At 38.8% G+C, this 20,823-nt stretch overlaps 2 protein-coding genes across 5 annotated transcripts in view; both read right to left on the reverse strand.

The window, feature by feature from the left end:
* Window positions 1–6,044, reverse strand: part of LOC111871454 (ATP-dependent RNA helicase Ddx1) — a 52,334-nt gene extending 46,290 nt beyond the window's left edge. For both annotated transcript variants that reach the window (XM_023864594.2, XM_023864595.2), the window contains exon 1: window positions 5,885–6,044. In XM_023864594.2, the coding sequence (XP_023720362.1) occupies window positions 5,885–5,900 (16 nt within the window). In that variant the 5' untranslated portion in view covers window positions 5,901–6,044. The remainder of the gene's footprint in view (window positions 1–5,884) is intronic.
* Window positions 6,045–14,918: 8,874 nt separating this feature from the next.
* LOC111871452 (transmembrane protein 68) overlaps window positions 14,919–20,823 on the reverse strand; it is a 28,137-nt gene continuing 22,232 nt past the window's right edge. For all 3 annotated transcript variants that reach the window (XM_023864592.2, XM_023864593.2, XM_023864591.2), the window contains one exon: window positions 14,919–16,389. In XM_023864592.2, coding sequence (XP_023720360.1) covers window positions 16,279–16,389 — 111 coding nt within the window. In that variant the 3' untranslated portion in view covers window positions 14,919–16,278. The remainder of the gene's footprint in view (window positions 16,390–20,823) is intronic.

The following is a 20,823-nucleotide window of genomic DNA, read 5'->3' on the forward strand; positions in this document are numbered from 1 at the left end:
AAAGGGCATTGTAAGTGGGATAATTGTACTTACAAGTGTAAAAGTATCTGCCAAATAAAATACTTGTTCAAATCTGCGAACCCACAAGTATTTGTCGTGTTGCCCAGCAAACACGCGACAATATTGTGACATGACACCTGAAAGCCAGAATAGTGAAGTCCATTGCCAGCCAATGGCTGGGTGAATGCATTCTCAAGCACTGCAAGAATTGGGGTCCATTGCCACACAACGGTTCTAGTTATTATGATTCACTGAAAGCAGTGTAACTTTAACTGTTGAAAGCCGATATCCACGGCAACAAATTTCTGAAAGCAAAGCAATGGAGGAACGCGATAATATTAACTGTTGGGAACAGTGTGATATATGCAGTCGGCTCAAGGGTTACGTAAGGAGGCTGGGTGAGACCAAAGCATGCAGTTGAAGAGAATTCAAAAGGCAGCTGAATAGGTCAAGATGTTATTTCAAGTGTGTTATAGAGACAGTAATTTTGAGAGTGTAAGAACCAACTGTAGTTATGACGTGTGATTATCCAATAAATAGATTCCCCAATCCGCACCCCATCTGTAAGTCACTAATATATGTGACAATATACATAATATACCTGAAACATACAAAACACATATGTGTATATTGTATCATGTAGACCCATTGCTAAGTAACAACTGTAAGGAACAGCTGCCAGATAATGGCAGTAAACAGTAACACAAGAATGGTGTTCTCTCTGCAGTCCGAGCCAACCGCCACGTGATACAACAATATAAGAACTTTTTTTTTTAGTTGTTTCATTCTGGTCCGTCACACTAACAATCACAAATGTAAATCACTCTGTCCAATGTGTCCAATTATTGACAAAGCAAAAAGTTTTTAATTAGCATCAAGAAATTTTAAATATTTTTTTTTAAAAACTTTACATCCCCAGGAAACTGCTGTGTTTGTGAAATGTTCTATTTTGTGTACTATGCATTGTAACATATAAGTGAACGTACTTTACGTCTAAACAACTTATGTGAAGGTGGTTTCCTATTTGTAGTGATGTTTGCCCTCTGAAGATGGTCCGCAGAGACCGCAACATGTAAGGGCGTTAAGTTTTTCTTGTAGTAATAAACTTACAGGTCACATTGGACTGAGTGATTTATATTTGTAATATAAGAACTGTTGGGATGGATGTTTTCTTTGTGATCCGTGTTCAGGCTATAAAATGAGGAGCGGCTGTGAATGTGAGACAGAAGCTGTGGAAGCTATGGCACTGATGCCATTACCAGGCAACAACAGGTGAAGGCATAGCAGACTGCAAAGACTTAGTGTGTGCTGCAATGAATTGTAGTGTGTGTGAATTACCGACAGCACTATAGTTACTTGTAGTTATGATCCGTAAGTGTTCAATAAATCCAATTATTAATCCACACCCCATCTATAGTCACCCTGTACACATGACAACATTTTAGATTACAAGGTGTCATAACCGAGATGACTGCAATATAACATTCACATATACATACTTAACCACACAGAAGTAAGTCTGTGAGTCAGAAGCCACCCCATAACTTTGGCACTTTGTTGGCAGCCATAATGAGTATGAAAAAAGATACTGAAACAATACATACTACAAACATATGATATATGTAATATAATCTAAACATTAACCTAAAACAAATGTAAAGTCCAAACAACAGCAGCCTTACTAACTATAAACTAGCACAAAAAATATTAACTATCCAACAAGTAAACAAAATGTTCTACTTTGATATGTGTGTCAACATCCATATCACCAAATGTTACAAAAACAAACACTTAAATAGTCATAAGAACTGTCAATGTTGCATATGGCTGAATGCTCATGTAATTTTTCTTTCATCCAAGCTGTAATATGTACAACTCTGGTAAATTTCTGAGATCAAGTGTGTCTCAAGAAAGGTCAGGGAACTCTTGTATACTAGCTGATTCCAAAAGTAAGGTCTCCAAAGCGCTGGGTAATTTTTCGTGCGGCTGTTGGCAACCCTGTTGCATTCGTTGCTTCCCCCACTCCCCCCAATACCACCAAGCATGCGCGCACATAGCTAGGACGCTCAGTCTTGGCACGGTTGCCGTTAGAAATGGAGCTCCCGATTACTAAAACCGCGAAGTGTGAGATTCGCGCAGTTATTCGGTTTTTGAACGCAAAAGGGACTAAACCAATTGAAATTCATCGTCAATTGGTGGAAGTGTATGGCGAGTCGTGCATGGACATAAAGAACGTCCGCAAGTGGTGTAGGGAGTTTGAATCTGGTCGTACTGCAATACACGACGAAAAAAGAACTGGGAGACCGTCAATTTCTGACGAGACAGTCGCGAAGATTGAGCGAGTCATGCGTCAGGATAGGCGCATCACACTCGATGATCTCTGCATTTCGGTTCCCGAGGTTTCCCGAACCACCATTTATCGGGTTTTGACAGAGAAGTTGAATTATCGGAAGGTGTGCGCAAGATGGGTCCCGCGAATGCTCACGGAAGACCACAAACGGCAGAGAGTTGACTCTTCCCGTGAATTTCTTCGCCGCTATGCTGACGAAAAGGACAACTTCTTGAATTCAATTGTCACAGGCGACGAAACCTGGGCGTACCACTTCACACCTGAGACAAAACAACAATCACGTCAGTGGCGGCATTCCTCTTCGCCTAAGCCTCGAAAATTCAAGCAAACACAGTCTGCCGGTAAAGTCATGGCAACTGTGTTTTGGGATCGAAACGGGGTATTGTTGGTTGACTTTATGGAAACTGGGACCACAATAAACGCTGAGAGATATTGTGAGACACTGAGAAAACTCAGGCGGGCGATTCAGAACCGGAGAAGAGGGATGTTGAGCAAGGGCGTAAGCATTCTCCACAATAACGCTCGCCCCCATGCTGCCCGACAAACCGTCGCTCAACTGCAATAGTTTGGAAGTTTGGATGGAACATCATCACCCATCCACCCTATAGTCTGGACTTGGCGCCCAGTGACTACCATCTCTTTCCAAAGTTGAAAGAACATTTGTCTGGAAAGCGCTTCAACAACGACGATGAGGTGAAAGCTGAGGTTCGAAGTTTCCTGAACAGCATGGAGGTGAACTGGTATGACATGGGCATACAAAAACTGCCACTGCGCCTACAAAAATGCATCGACCGAAATGGCGATTATGTAGAGAAATGAGTACATGTTCAAGATTCAACTGATGTATCCAAAATTGAAAATAAATGTTTATTTTATATTTTCAAACATAGGAGACCTTACTTTTGGAATTACCCTCGTACATACAATAGCTTAAGCCCAATGGAGACTGTAGACAGTATGTGGTCAAAACAGTGCATTACACTTAAAGAACCAGTGAAATGGTGTTTCAAGGAATGGGTATATTGGGAGACTACAAATTTCAAATTCTGACTTATACATTAGATCACCAGTGCAAACAACTAGAATAATTCCATTTGCACTAAGAGAGCCAATTGTGCAGGAAGTAAACAAATTGGTAAAAGCATCATCAAGTGAGTGGGTCAAAGTCAGTGAATTAGTTAGTAGCCAAGAAAGGGAGAAAATGAATTTAACAGCAAACATGATAAAGGAGAAGAATGAAATTCAAAGAGGATCACCTTTAACCTCTACGGGTCCCACCTCACCATAAGAGAAGGGTAGAAAAATTTCTTTCACTGTCACTTGTAACCTTTCATTATAATTTGCAGGACCCTTTTGTATTAATTAAATTTATATTAAGTTAAAATCATGTAGTTTTAAATATTTGGGTAGCTTGTTAACAGACGATGGAAGGTGTACTAGTGAAATTAAATCCAGGATTGCCATGGCAAAAGCTGCCTTTAGGAAGAAGAAGAATCTTTTTACCAGCAAATTGGACTTAAATTTGAGAAAGAAACTAGTGAAATGCTACAGTTGGAGTATCGCTTTGTATGGAGCTGAAACTTGGACACTTAGGGCAGTAGATCAGAAACACCTGGAAAGCTTCGAAATGTGGTGTTGGAGAAGGATGGAGAAGATCAGTTGGACTGATTATGTGAGAAATGAAGAAGAGTTAATTAGTCAGTGAGCAGAGGAATATCCTACATGAAATAAGAAAATGGAAGGCTAATTGGATTGGTCATGTTTTATGCAGAAACTGCCTTCTAAAAGTTATTGAAGGAAAGACAGAGGGGCGGATAGAAGTGACAAGAAGACGAGGAAGATGATGTAAGAAGATGCTGGATGACCTTGGGGACAGAAGAGGTAATTCTCATTTGAAGGAGAAAGCTCTAGATCACAATAAGTGGAGGAATTGTTTTGGAAGAGACTGTGGACCTGTCATCTGACAGCTGACAGTTTGAAACAGCTATAACTTAGAAGTGGGAGTGCCAGAGCCTGATCCCCTATCTTAATACAGCAAATCGCTGTCAACCTTAGCATCAGGTCATCAACTGCCAGAATCACATAGCAAAGCAACATGATTGGAAATTCACAAATTTAGGAAACCTCCTAATTTTTAAACTAAACCAATGGCACATGTTGGAGGAGCAGATTTCTCTTGGAGTCTGTGGTTCGTAGACCACAGGATTCAGAGTGAAGGCATTCTACCTCAGACAGTCTTCATTCAACTTTCGGCCAAATTAGACTCAAAAACTAGGTCACTTCACTAAAAGTATTACAAGTTCAATTCAAATAAGTGTAACTATTAGGGTTTCTGTTGTGTTCAATGAGCTGAAGTTAATTAAATAATTACTGAAGTACAAAAGTCTTGAAGTGGTGTACATGATTCTAGCATAAGGATCTTCCTGTCCTGCCCAAGCAGGGGCCATATGACCCTAGAAAAGAACACATCTCTACCCGTTACAGAGCAGGACCCAGCTACTCCTGACTTTCCCTACTTGCAAGACAACCTTATTAATCGTACAGAAAAAGAACTCTTGCCTATTAGCACCAGAAACCACAATTCTCCTCCCTTCCCACCTAACTTTTCGACATCCACAAGAAAAAGGAAGGAGGGCAGTAACTTCAGTGGAGGTGTCCAGGTACAAGGTGCAGGTAAGCTGCGAAGGGATACAGGTAAAGGAACTACTAAGTGACGTAAAGTTTCTTCAAGACCAATTTTCACAGTACCATTAAATATGTGTGCAAGTCTCCCAAGCAGTTTCTTCCTTCCAGGTTTCCCAACTAAAATTTTACTTGCATTTTTATTGCGCCATGGTGCTCACCCTCTTCAGTTTTATCAACCCAACATTTCTTGGAGAGTACAAATTATGGAGCTCCACATCATGCAAAATTTTCTATCTTCCTATTAATCTCTGATACACAATCTATATACACACTATATAAAAATCAATCACCCAGCCAAAGAATTGGAAATGACTCTCGGTTCTTTGAGGTTCACTGTTCAGCATCATTCTTAATGTCTGCATTAACTTTGTGGCCAAGTATATCAAAATTACTTGAAGAAACCATAGACATTTTGATAAGTGAATGTAAAGAATAGCCAAGACTGATTATCACATAATGTACACAAAACAGCTGAGGAAATTTAACTCATGTTCATGTTCTGTTATTGTCAAATATGTAATGTAAGTGTAAAGTTTAGGCTATGGTATCTGATATTTGACTATTTTCATATGACAATGTTATGATGTAAGACAACTGATTCCCCACACTCAGCGAAAAGTTTACGTACTGCTGAGTTGCACACGTACAACCACGTGTTGGGAAATTGTGTTCGAAGAAACACATTATTTACGGTTATCACATACACGGTTCCACGATATTCAATTCATTAACTCCCGAATAAAAAACTTCATTTTGATATTGACTGTAATGTTAATGTTTCTGCTGATTTATAAATTCTTACACTTGATTGAAACGCGTTTAATATTTAGACATCAAATGGATAATCACCTTCAAAAGCTGTCATACTGAAGCACTAAGGAAGTAACCTGTATTACCAAAAATAAAGAGTAATTGTTTTTAGTGAAACCTTTTCACGCTATCCAGCTACAAGCTCCTATGACTGCTATAACCGCAGTACCTTAACCTATACATCATGGCAAGTGCAAGAACTTATTCTTCGAGATATCGAATCGTTTGCCGATCGATACAGACTATATCGCCTAAATTGTGCAGAGATTAAGTAAAGGCAGAGAGTTTACCGTCTTTACCGGTCTTTACGGTCGCACAAAATGCGTCCGTTGTAACGAACGTACGTTATGACGGTTATGACGGACGTTTCTGAGCTACACCACACAGTTGCAGAACGCGGTGCGTAGTTTTTGTCTGCAATTGAACCAGAAAAAAGCGTAGCATTCGCCTCTCTTGTTTCTTTCTACAACGGACGTCACGACGTTAGTTAAAACGGACGCATTTTGTGCCCTCGTGTGGCCCCAGCCGCGATTACTCGGTAGTCTGATCATGTATGATTTGCGGTTCTCTCATCTCTCATTATGTAGAGTTTTTGTCTTCTGGGATATATCGCAATTAGGAATAATTAGGAACCTATTGAGAAATTCGCAGATTGGGTTAGGTTTCAAAGCCTCGCCTCTGAATTGATATCACCGAAAATGGAAATTAACTCGGGGGTTGATGCCGATAAAGCGGCGCGGGACTTCACAGCCTCTATTGCTTCGGTAACTGGTTGTTGACAAGTAAAGTTACACTTTCACGATCTTCCTGGTCAAGATCGTTTGTTAAAATATAAGAAGAGGCTATGCTGGTCAAGATCGTTTGTTAAAATATAAGAAGAGGCTATGAAAATTGTGGCAAGAAACCAGGGATCCAGCATGCAAAACAGCAGTTCATTGGGTCACGAAGTAAATTTGGCGAATGACCGATAAAAGGGCACTTGAATAGTGGGAAACAAAGATAGATAACACTGAAGTCACACCTCAGGCTATATGGCCCATTGGTAAATCTCTCCTAAAGAGGGATGGACCAAAGGCACCAACTGCTATGGTTCCTCAGGCCTTAAATTTCATCCTTCCCACAAAGCCAACACAATTGCTGACTCACTGATATATTGGGTTTCTGGACTTTATCCATCGTCCTAGTTTTTAAGATAACAAAAACACGACGTTTTGGAAACTGGATGTTTCCGAAACGTCGTGTTCTTGTTATCTTAAAAACTAGGACGATGGATAAAGTCCAGAAACCCAATATATCAGTGTGTTATACACCATCGTCAGAATCCTATAGTAACTACAATTGCTGACAGTTTAGAAATTCAGTTCACACCAAATCATCTGTGTGAGGAAAACCACGAAAGGCGGGTGAAGGCAAGAGTTCAAGCTCTGCTTGAAGCCATAGACAACAACTCCCTCAGAGGATAAGACCATGTGACTTGCAGAAATTAATGTATTCTTTGAATTGGGAAAGGCCTTGTGAAATTGATGGCATTCCAAATGAATGCCTCAGGCATCTTCCAAGGCAACCTTTGGTACATCTGACCCATTTGTTCAATCAATGCCTTAGGCTGTCCCATTTTCTAAGTCCTTGGAAGGAAGCAAAAGCCATAACCTTACCAAAACCAGATAATGACCCAAAATTCCCTCAAAATATAGTCTGATTAGCCTCCTGTTCACAACAGGAAAATTATTTGAGAAAGTCATTCTGAAAATATTTGAAAGCACATTGAAAAAGAGACCTTCTTAATGCAGGCCAGTCTAGTTTCTGTGCACATCACAACACGACACTGCAATGTATGAGGCTAATGGACCACATGAACATTAATTTCAACAATAAAATATCTATGGCTGTGGAGTTCTTGGACATTGAAAATGCCTCTGATTCAACATGGCACTCGGGCTTGCTATATAAGATGTCAAAACTGGAATTTTTGACCTACTTAATAAAGATTGGGAAAATATTAGAGAGAATATCAAAATTTCTGCCAAGGAGACTGTAGGTAATTATGAACTGAAGAAGCATTAGCCATGGTTCAATGAAGGATGCACAGAATTACTAGACCAAAGATAACGAGCCAAACTGCAATGGCTACAGGATCCAAGCGAAATAAATAGGGATAATTTATAAAATGTAACACATGAAACAAGCAGGCATTTCAGGAATAAAAAGAGGGAATATCTGAAAGACAAAATTGATGAGCTGGCAATGAACAGCAAGAACAAGAATATTAGAGATCTGTATGGTGAAATAAATGACTTTAAGAGGGGTTACCAACCTAGAAGTAACTTAGTGAAGGATGAGAATGGTGACCTGCTTGCAGATTTCCACATTTTGAATAGGTGGAAGAACTACTTCTCTCATTTATTGAATGTACATAGGGTCAGTGATGTTAGGCAGATAGAAATGCATACAGCTGAGCTGTTAATACCTGATCCCAGCCCTTTTGAAGTTGAAAGTGCTACTGCAAAATTGAAAAGGTATAAATTGCCATGTAGTGATCAAATTCCAGCAGAACTTATTCAAGCAGGAAGCGAAATATCACGTTCTAAGATCCATAAGCTAATTACTTCTATTTGGCATAAGGAAGAATTGCCTGATCACTGGAAGGAATCAATTACTGTACCAGTTCACAAGATGGGTAATGAAACTGACTGTAGTAATTATTGGGGATCTTACTGCTATCAACTTCATACAAAATTTTATCCAATATTCTTCTCTCAAGTTTAAGACCATACATAAATGAAATTATTGGGGATCATCAGTGTGGGTTTCGACATAACAGATCAACTACAGATCAGATCTTTTGCATTTGTCAGATATTGGAGAAAAAGTGGGAGTACAATGAGACAGTACATCAGCTATTTGTAGACTTCAAGAAAGTGTATGATTCAGTTAGGAGGGAAGTATTGTACAATATTCTGATAACACCCATGAAACTAGTTAAGCTGTCCATGATTTATTCTGACCGTCTTACAGTGCATACATTTATTCACCTTACTCTTCTCTCCTGCACTACATGTTTCGGCACTAAAGTGCCATCTTCAGGTGCTTTTCGATGTACGTTGAACTATTGCATTGCATGCCCTGTTGTCTTTATACTAAAATAACTAAAATATATATTCGTCATATATATTTCTAAATTTTAAATATTAAAAATGTTAAAACTGTTCAGGATTTGTCATCCTTATGTCGTATTTCAGTATGCGAGTCACACCTATCTTCTTCTGTTGGAGTATTCTTCCTACTTTCATGTGTATTGTGCTTTGTGTTGTGTCTTACTCCTGTGACTGTGTGTGTTATACTGCTGGGCCTGCTGGGTATGTGTGTGTGTGTGCTGTCTTCGTTTTGATTGAGCAGACACCATCTGGCGTCGGAAATACTGTTTTTCAGTGGTCATCTCCCCAAGTCATACCTAGTGATAACCATAGGCAAAATCAGCAGTTGTAAAATAAAGTGGTTCTCCTAATGCGTACAAAATCTCAGAAACAAGGAAGAGGGGAAGGAATCCCCAACAGTCACAAGGTTTTATTTTCTAACATAACCAACTAACCTCCATTTCTGTTTCTCTGATGCATCTTCCTTCTTCTTCACCAAAATTATGGAGAGTTCCAAGGACTACTGTAATGTCTAATAATTTTGTCCTTTAGTATCTGTTCTGTTACCCGTTTTAATTTGTCTTAATGCTCCTGGTATTCGATTGTTTCTACATAAGTTTGCTCTACATGGGTATATGCTGGAGGTTGGTATCATGTGCTCTATGGCGGTTGTATTATTCAGTGTGTCTCCAGGAAGGTGAAATATGTCACTATAGTCCTTATAAATTCTTATCACTGACCTTTATTCATCATTCGAATGTTCTATCTGGAGTTTTTTCTCACCTCACACAACCTGTCTTCTGCCAATATCTCCCTCTGGGTATTTGTAGTTACTACGCGTGAACCTAAAGTTTCGGTGTTGCACTGTTCTAAGTCTACTTAATTATTTCTGCTTCCATGTCATTCGTGTTTACTGCACTTGTAAGGAAATGCCCTCATGTACTGCCACCAGTGTTACTTTTACAATGACTCCTGATGCAATCACTGTTCTATCTATTGACCCGGTTTCTAATTATCTTGATCTGTTGATAACCTCACAATCGTTTCACCTCTCGGTTTCAAAATAACTTGAATCTCTTTGTTAAGTCTCCCTGGTTGTCCTTATCCAATTTCAATATTACTTTCCCCATAAAAATTGTTTCTCGTGTAATTGATGGTGGTTTCCTTACTCTCAAAAAAAATCCTTTCCTATTTACCATCACATGGGATGTTTATCCCCCTCTCCTACCACGAGATTTACATTCTGGTTAATATGTAATTCCCAACTATTCATTTTGCATCCACTTCTCCCAGCGTTTTCTCAATTTCTTACATTCAGTGTTGTGTTACGATTGTATGCACTACCACATTTTATGCTTATGTACTGCCCTGGAGTCAACAACTTCAATTCATTTTCAATTCCAACATTCGTTGCTTTTCTAGTGCATCCTAATATCGCTCAGGAGGGTTTCCAGTGGGGCTGTTCCCCTGTTCCCACACTCGTAGTTCATTTCCATGCAGCATTGTTTCTCTTTCTACAATACATACTTATGTTAACTAAAGCCTAACAGGCTTGGCATATAATCTCATAATTTCTCATAAACACATGCCCTCTGGTAGTCTTCTGCAAGTACATGTGCTTTCTTAACTTCTAGTATGTTGAAACCAATACTAACGATTCCCAATAATTTTGTCTACATATGGACTTAAACTCGAAAGAAGGATACTGGATAAAATTGTGTATGAAGTTCATAAGAATTATATGCCTTGATAATTATTACAATCAGTTTTATGACCCTTCTAATTTGTACAAAAATTGCCTCATTCCATTGTAAAGGCAATTCTTCCTTGTTCCAAACAGAATTAATGGATCTCAAAACGTAACATTTCATTTCCGCTGCAGTTTTATCAGTACCTGACGATCTATAAGCATTCAACTTTGAAACAACAATTTCAAGCTCAATATGACAAGGGTGAGGTACAAATGGCTCAGCTACCACTGGCATATACTAACACACATTCTTGAAGCATTGTCTGTGGAATAGTTTGCAGGCCTTCATTGAATAATTAAATGAATAAGAGTTCCACGTGTTTTCAGCAGGACTGTGCTCCAGCACACAGTAGAAAACTGAACAAGACCCTATGAACTAAATTCAGAAATGAGCAATCAGTATGAAAATGTGTAGTTTTCATCTCTCAGAAAATTTGAAGCAGTTTATAGGTGACTTTACCAACTATATGACATTACAATCCAGAAGATCATATTCTTCATATTCACTGCTGCTCTGAGAATATCAAATTCACAAGCCATACAATGTATAGGCCATAGAAATTGACATTTGAGATGTTACGAAAATCTCCGACTAACTTCAGGTGCTGTCACAGGATATATTACATGACACCTGTTTTAGTAGCTGCTGTAAAATCTGGAAGTTCAATGTTTTATGGACGAAATTTTAAAACACAGATGGATCCCCATTCAGTGCCTATGCTAGAGTGTATTTCCTTCTGGTGTGACTACCTACCCGACAGCCAGTATTTTCCAGGCCACAGAACTATCAAGAAAGTCATAGCCTTTGTGATGAAATGCTTTGTAATTCTTATTGTGTCTTTTGAGTCTTTCCATACAGAATTTTGTGCATTTATTTTTTCCACCGTAATTCATAAATCTAAGAGGAGCTGGGATAGAGTAGTCAGTATAGCGACTGGCTATGGGCTGGACAACCAAGGGGTTGGAGTTCAAGTCCCCGTAGAGTCAAGAATTTTCTATTTTCCACATCATCCAGATTGGCTCTGAGGCCCACCCAGCCTCCTATCCAATGGGTATCGAGGGCTCTTTCCAGAGGGTAAAGTGACAGGGTGTGAACCTGACCACTCAGTGCAGAGGTCAAGAAAATGTGGATCTACACATACACTCCCCCATACACCTTCATGGCATAGTGCTTAATTAGTTAAGCACAGGGACAAATTTACTTTTTATACAGAAGACTAGACATCATGATACAGTCAGAATATACAGTGATTTTAAAATATTTTACTGATTAAAAGTATACCTGCAGAACATATATACAGGTGTAAAGAAATATATGTTACAATGCTCTGTGGTAGATAAATGGGTTCAATCTGATCATATTTTTTAATACACCCATGTCCAGGAATGCTTTGTTTATGCACTAGGGCCTTCGAAATGAGGAGGACACCTCTAGGCAAGAAACCCATAGGACTCTTAAAGTAGCATATGTCACCTTCATAGAGCGAGTTGTTTATTTACCAATGCTAATGCATCAGATGTCATCTGAAACAGTCCCTGACTATACCTAGAGTTTGATTAGTAGTTTCTTACTAATTCGTGTGGATCGTAAATTGGAAATAAACTGTGGTGGACATGTACACAAATGCAGACTACACCGAGATGCTTCTCATCTATGGTGAGGCCCGAAGGAATGCAAGAGAGGACTGCTGGCTGTATGAACAGTGTTTCCCAAACAAGCATCACCCAGCTCACACACTGTTTCCAAGATTGGAGAGGCATTTGTGTGAAGAAGGCAGCCTGAGTCCTAATCCCTGAGGATGCACCATACACCAGACTTGCAAGAAGCAGTAAACCAGCGTTCTGAAGAGCAGCCTGATACTAGCACCCAAAATGTTCCACACGACCTGGGTGTAAACCACATGTCAGTATGGCAAGCTCTGCATGATAAGCATCTTCACCCCTACTGCTTTCAGAAGGTGTAGGCGATGGGGATGAATGACTTGGCTCTTTGCGTCAACTTTTGTCACTGGCAGCTCACAAACTGTACAGGTACCTCACTTCCCACACTTTATGTTCTTTTCTGACAAGTGTACCTTTACCAAGGATAGCATTTCCAACTCCAGAAACAGCCATGTATAGGCTCAAGAAAATCCTAACACGAAGCATATCCAAAGCCACCAACACCGCTTCACAATCAATGCATGAGCAGGGATTATTGATGACCATCTAATCGTCCTTTACTTCTTACCCTTGTGGCTTACTGGTGACATATTTCCAAGAGAATTTACCCGAGCTGCTGGAAGTGGTGCCTTTGGAAGTCCGTCATGAAATGTGGTTCCAGGATGATGGCACCCTGACACTGCACTAATGTTGTTGAGTATTTGGATGAAACCTTTTGTCACAGATGAACTGGATACAGAGGCCCAATACCCTGGCCACCTCACTCCCCTAACTTGACTCCATTTGATTTTTTTCTCTGGGGGTACATGCAAAGTCTGGTATACAAGACTCCAGTGGAGACACAGCACGATCTTGTGGCAAGAATTGCAGTAGCAGCTGGAACCATCTGGGAAACGCAGAGAATCTTTTAAAGTGTTCAGCATAGCATAGCCAGGCGGTGCAGAACACACAATGAAATCGGTGGCTGCCATTTAAACAACTTTTATAATGTAAAATATCCCCTAAAACTTGTGCATTCTCTTGGAAACTTTTGTGATCCTTAATGCCAAAAAGAAGTGTATCCAGACATTAGTGTATTAAAAAAATATGATCAGATTGAAACCATCTGTCTACCACAGAGCACTGTAACATATATTTATTTACACCCTGTATATATAAAAACTTCTGTAGTAATTTCAGAGAAATTATATTCATAATTTCTTAAAGTATACATATCAAAGTGCAAACCTATAAAATATGAGAACTGCCACATGTTAAATTATGGATGTGGTTCAAACTTGACCTGGACTTTAAAATTTTCCAAAAGAACAACTACTGTCATGGCACATGGTAGAAACACTGCTCTCACTTACTGACACATGACAATGACTCCTATATCTGTGCATTAGAGGCAGTATAATATGACATCAAAGCCAGTCTCTGCACCTGTAGAATCACTGCATCATCAAATATACAGTGAAAGAGAAAGTGAAACCAGACAAAATTCTACCCAGGATAAATGCAGTGTGGAGAAGAGAATCTACTTTGGACCAATGTGTATGACTGGCATTAACAAGTTTTCTAAAGGCTGTGAAGAAGTTGCTAACTGACCACACGCACACATTCAGCTGATGGCTGTCAGAGGTGAACATTCAGTGTGCCAAAGAGATGACTTCGGAAAAAGAGAAATTACAGAGTGTGATATTTCATCCATAACTACATAAGTATTGGAAGCACAGAAACATGAACACTTATTTTTCAAGAATTTGTGCACATTGATGGTTCTAAAAAATGTTTATTTTCAACCTGAAAGCATGGTATGTTGCTATCTGTTAAAATTTGCATCAGTTTGAACTGGAGGGAAACATTCCAGCGGCAAATAGTCACTTGTGAAGAGACATGGGTGCTTACTTCACTCCAGAATAACAGGAGTGCAGCATGGAATGACATCACAAAGGCTCCCTACTATCTAAAAAAAGGAATCAAGACAGCCATCAGCTGGCTAGATTATGAAGGGTCCCCTGGGATTCAGCAGGGTGATTTATGTTGATATTCATACATGTGGTGTAACAATGTGCAGTAGCATTACAGCAATTTGCTTTGCAATGTTGTTTGCTCAGTCTTTCTTAAGATAAGACCTGGGAAACTATAACATCATTGTATTGTGTGACAACACAGTTCCACACATAGAGAATTTGACACTGGCAACCTTAGGGTAAGAAATTAGGAACCACTCTCTCTAGAGTTAGTTCCCAGCAATTTTCACTTGTTTGGGCTTCCGAAGAAGCAATTAGGAGAGCAGAAATTCAATAATAATGAACTCAAGTGCTGTGTCCTGAACCGGGTATGCATTCAGGCTGTCTTTCTATGCTGCAGTATCAGTGCTTTGCCATGGCAATGGCAAAAATGTGTCACTGTAAAGAGACAATATCTCGAAGTAAGGGTGCTACTCTGGTGATACTTGCATGTGTAAGTAATTTTTCTGTAAGAGATAAATCCAAATCAACATTCAACAACCCTCATACAGAAGTACTGCATGCTACAAAGCTTAATGTGTATATATATTTATTTTCATATGTAAAAATACTTGGTAACTTTATAACAATCATCATAAGAACAATTAAAGATATATACATACCACAGCCAAATAGGAGTAAACCAATAAATAATTATTAACAAAGAGTTTTAAGTACAGTCTGGTTAACCAGTTTTAATACAGTATGCCCATGTTACAGAACGGAAATGTTTTCAAATATGTGCCCACATCATGAACCCTGTTTTTCCATTGATTCCCATGTTATAAGTGGAAATGTGATCCTACAAAAATTCTTTCAGTTCACAGTTGTAATAAAAGCATGCTTTTCTTAATCCATCAGAAATAACAGTAGGCACACAAAATAAACTTAAAAAGTTTTAAAATTTTACTTTACAAGACATAAAATAAAGTAAGACAAAGAAACAAAGCCTGCAGGTGTTTGCAATTACACTGTCATTATGTTATGAGTCTATATGTAGGATCAAATGCTGTGACCATACTTGCTGGAAATAAACAAAATTATTCAACAAAGTACTCAGTGTGGCAGTACATAATGCAATGGTCATGTCACTCCCAAATAACAAGAACACAGATTCACTAAAATTTAGGCCTTTACTAGCTCAAAACCTCAAGGTAAAAACAATGTTTTTGTGTTCCTCCTCCTTTATATGGACATCCATAAATTAACTTGCAGCCCAACAGAACCATGGAATGACATTTCCTTGAACATATTCCTGCCACCCGAAAGAAGGCAAAACCTCAGTGAAAATGTATGGTGTGTACAAAACACAGGAAAAAGAAACAGGGTTATGTTTAGATGGATATTTCAAGATCTACCATACAAACCTCACCTTCTAATCCTGTTGCTTCCATCAATCACATACACAGCACACTCACGTTATAACGTACACTTATAAATCCATCTTTTCCAAGGATTTCAGTAGAAAACTGATTTTCATATCTCATACAGTTCAGTTATGAAAAATAAATCATTTTACAGTAAAAATTAAATGGGCATTTAAGAAACATTACTACAGTCCACTCACAATTACAGTATCTAAATGCCAGTGCCGAAGGGTTAGCACTGAAATATGGTCAACAAAATGGAATGTGTCATGGAAAAACTTACATTCAAAAAATGCTCTTCTGCATAATTTTTATCAGGTGCAATTTATATGTGTTTTCTTGTGTTACATATGAAAATAATACCAATTTCTTAGACACGTTTAATGTAGTCCTACATGATATTACATATGTGAACTGAATGATATTTCATATGACATAATGAACTACACTTAGTGCTTACTGTTCAATGTATATTTATATATATATATGATTAATTTACAAGAATGCCCCAAAATTTGTAGTACCCTCATTTGGATTTCTTCTTTGGTAGTTCATATACCCTCTCCACAAGTGCTCGCATAATGCTGCCTGGAATTCTCTGATGCTCCTCAATCAGCTCCTCTATTGCATGAGCCACCTAGAATTTATATCATAAAACAAAACAGTTAAAAAGTGTAACAGTCCTCCATTGAAACTCTGAGAATTCTTTGTTTCAGACAAGGATCATATTCCTATTTTTATCAGAACAACCATTTCTGTTGATTAATTGGTCAACAAATCTTATTTGTCCTGCACATGATGGCCTAGAAATTAACATAAAATGAATGAAGTAATGGTCATCTCTCATGACCAGAGAACATGACAAAATCACAATATAAGAACTGCTTATCCCTCAGAAATGTGGCATGTATTTGATAGTAAGAGTAACAAATGACAGTGATATTCATGGTGTAATCAAGAGAAAAATACACAGGAAATATGGACTATGATCCAATTCAGAATACTGTTATTTTTTGCTTTCTTCCATGGAAACTAACAACTGAAATATACAAACCTATAATTTCACCTGTTATTTCATACTGCTGTGAAACTTGGTCTCTCATACTAAATGAAGAACAGATAAAGAGGTTGCTCAAGAACAACTGCAGAGACTACCTGGATTCAGAACTTATAAACAACAGGAATGAAAAAAAAAATTAATTTGCTGTTTTCTACTGGTCACTTAGATAAGAAAGGTGGGATGAGTGGGGAATGTGACGTGCATGCAAAGGTATGTGTAAATATTTTGATTTGAATACAACATGGTAGGGATCGCTTGTCCCTAAGGGACAGAAGGACCAGGCCCAATATTTAACACCTTGCTGCATAGAAAAAATAGATCTCCTGATCTGTTTTTAATTTTGTATGTCATGAATTTCAAATTCATCTGCATGTTGTATGGCATTAAAAAGCTTCAAAATCTGCAGAGATACCATTTACTTTGTAAGATGTTCATGGGGGGCATGGCCTCAAGGGCCTTATCTTTAGCCCACTTTTCCATGGATGTTACTTCTACTTGCTTAAAGTGCTTGATAATGTTATGCCTTTCTGTCATAAATGTCTGTTGTCATTTGGCCAGGAGACTGGGGTTCTTCAGGCTCTTGCAGAACTTTGCATTTATGTTTCTCCCACTTTTCAGAACATCTGGTAATTTTCTTCCTGTTACACACAATTACAGTTCACCCACACAGTGAGAAAGGCCTGTGTTACCATTTTAGGTTGCTTGTAATTCTGATTCATGTGACTAAATAAAACTTTGTGGTTATTTCAAGTGACAAGCATGTAATATAAATACGGTTGAAAGTTTATTAAAAACCCTGTTTTTGTGTCAGACAATCAATGAAAATTCAACATGCATCAGTAAAATATGTTGTGTATATGTTATGTAGATACACAAGTATGCAGAGTTAGCAATAACTGATACAGCAATATTAAAGCTAGAGAAAATATATAATTTTAATGCTGAACTAAACAGATACCATATATTATAAGAAGTGAAAGAGTGGGACTGAATCTAAGGACAAGCTAGAAATTATTCACCACCATCATCATCATCATCATCATCATGCTCCACAGCCGTGAGTGGGCCCTGGCCTTCTTTCACTCTTCCCTATTTAATGCCGGGCTCTTTAAATTCCTCTCTCATAAAAGTCTGATATCATGGTCTACATTATCCTTCCAACTCAGTTTACATCTTCCAAATCCTACTTTTCCTTCTTGTCTTGTGTCAAAAATTCTCTTAGTTGTCCAATTATTATCCGTTCGTATGACATCCCCTCCCTACTTTACTGTTAATTGTAATATGCGTAGCCAGGACAGGCTCATCATATTGTGGCCTGATAGCTGAAAGCTGGAATAGTGGAACAAGAAGTGTGGCCGTTGCTAGACAAAGGCGTGGTAAACACATTTCTGCAACATAGAATAAACATGCAACAATGGTGGAACTGTTGGAAATGGTGTTTTCTATGATGTTGATGACAAGGCTATATAACAATGACCAGCATCAGTTCCCATATTCTTGTCAGGGAAGATGTTACATAATGACTATTACCACAAGAGTTCAGTTGGTCGTGGGCCTTAAGGGGCCTGACACCAAGATGAACTGATTGGCGGTAAACCACCCATTGTAAAGTAACTCTGACTCTGACTATATAATTATTTATACAGTCAACTCTCGATTATCCGGGCTAATGGTGGGGATGGAAGTCACGGTTAATCGAAAACCCGGTTAAGCCAAATTTTATTATACGGGCTGGACGACTGTGAAGGGTCGGAGTTCGAGTCCCGGTAGGGTCAAGAATTTTAACTTCTCCAAATCGTCCAGACCGGCTCTGGGGTCCATCCAACCTCCTATCCAATGGGTACCGGGGGCTCTTTCCCCGGGGGTAAAGCGGCCGGGGCGTGAAGCTGACCACTCACCTCCAACTAGTGCCGAGGTCAAGAAAATTTGGATCTATACATCCACTCCCCCACACGCCTTAATGGCGTAGGGCTTAATTCGTTGAGCAGAGGAACAACTTTACCTTTTACCTTTTAATACCTTCATAATACTATAGACCTACCTGTATTTAAATTTATTCATCCTCATTTCTATGTCATCTCATGGCCTATTTAATACTTTCTTTACATTACACTCAGTATGAATTAGTTATTTCAATCACTGTTCAACAACATCCAGCACTTTTTACGGTCACACTTAACACTTAAAATAATTTAATACTGTCTTTTGCTTTTTCGCGGCATTTTCCTTTTTACGGATATCCGTACGAAGCCTACGTAATATTAGCTTGTCACTTAATAAACTGTCCTCTTCACTCTCAAGATAGTCTAGTAAGGATTCCAAATGATTAAGCGCAGCACCATGTGATACTTTCTTACTGGCAACACTGTCCACCTCTTCCTCATTCTCACTTTCTTCCCGCTCTTCTGGCTGCACCCCCATTGAAGTTACGATTTCGTCACTGCTTAACATTTCGAAGCCCGGTTCACACGAGTCACAGTTAAACCACTCTCTTATATTTTCCTCGTTGACTTCTTCACCACCATGAACTTGGTTAGCCACTTTTGTCAATTTTATGGCTATCTCATTTTCACTGAATCCAGTGAATCCATGGATTTCGTCATCTTCATTAGTGATGAAAGGCATCAGTTTCTTCCATGAATTTTTCAATACAGATGGCTTTACTGTATCCCACGCTGTTGAAATCTCGTATATGGCATCTAATACTGAAAAGGACTTCCAGAAACACGTCAGATCATTGCCTTCATCGATGTACTTTTGTAGCAAATTTGATCTGTAGATTCTCTTCATACTTGAGATAACTCCTTGATCCATTGGTTGGATAAGTGCGGTAACATTAGCGGGAAAATATTTCACAAAAATATTTCCATCATCTGACCTCAGGAGACTTTCGTTAGGATGTGAGGGCGCATTGTCAATGAGGAGCACAGCTTTCTCAGGTAGGCCTTGGGATTTTAGATGGTCACGAACTTGAGGCACGAATTTAAAATCAAACCATTCTTTAAATATCGCTCTATTCATCCAAGCTACTTTCTGGTTAAAATAATGGATAGGCAGACTTGAAGCTACTGTTCCTTTAAAAGAGCGTGGTCTTTTCGCTTTGCCGATAACTACTGGTATTAGTTTGTGTGTTCCTGATGCATTAGAACAGCACAAGACTGTCAATCTCTCCTTACTGGATTTGTGACCTGGAGCCTGTCTTTCATTTTGAAATGCCAATGTTCTGGTTGGCAAGCATTTCCAATAAAGACCCGTTTCATCGGCATTATAGATTTGTTCTGGCAGCAGATTTTCACTTTTCACAAAACTATCAAAATTGGTGCAAAATTGATCTGATGCTGACAAGTCCCCTGACAATTTCTCACCTTGAATACTGATTTCTCGTATTCCATGACGCTGCTTGAAACGTGTTAGCCAACCGGAAGAAGCGTCAAAACTCCCTTCTAGTTCAAGTGCTTCGAAAAAATATTTAGCTTGTTTAGCACAAACTGGTCCTGTTATTGTTGTTCCCTGTGCCCTTAGTTGATTAAACCAGGTCAGCATCGCTTTGTCGAGATCATCGTATGTTGATTTCTTCATGGTTTTTCTCTTCTTCATTCCGCTTGAATTAGAAGACGAAGCAAAGGAAATTAACTCATTCTTTTGTTTTTTCAAATCACGAACAGTTTGTTCTCCAATACCGTATTGCATTGCTAATTGTTTAACTACAGCTCCTTTTTCCAGCTGATTGATAATTTCAAGTTTCTGTTGAATACTTAACACAACACGCTTCCTTTTAAACCCCGACATTTTGCTAACGCACTTGAAGATCTATATTAAGAAACTGATACTTACTTTCACAATGCACTCTCACACTGAGATGGTACCGTTAAATAACCTGGGGCGGTGTATTTGTCCTTGAAACTTTCCAAAAATTCTTGCATTCTTTCACCCCCACCCTAGAACATTGTGTTCGCATAACGGGACGAAATAATGCAGAGCTCGGTTCACACTAGTGCGAAAATAGTGTTA

Source organism: Cryptotermes secundus, unplaced genomic scaffold (genome assembly GCF_002891405.2).
Source record: "Cryptotermes secundus unplaced genomic scaffold, Csec_1.0 scaffold434, whole genome shotgun sequence".
Lineage (NCBI taxonomy): Eukaryota > Metazoa > Arthropoda > Insecta > Blattodea > Kalotermitidae > Cryptotermes > Cryptotermes secundus.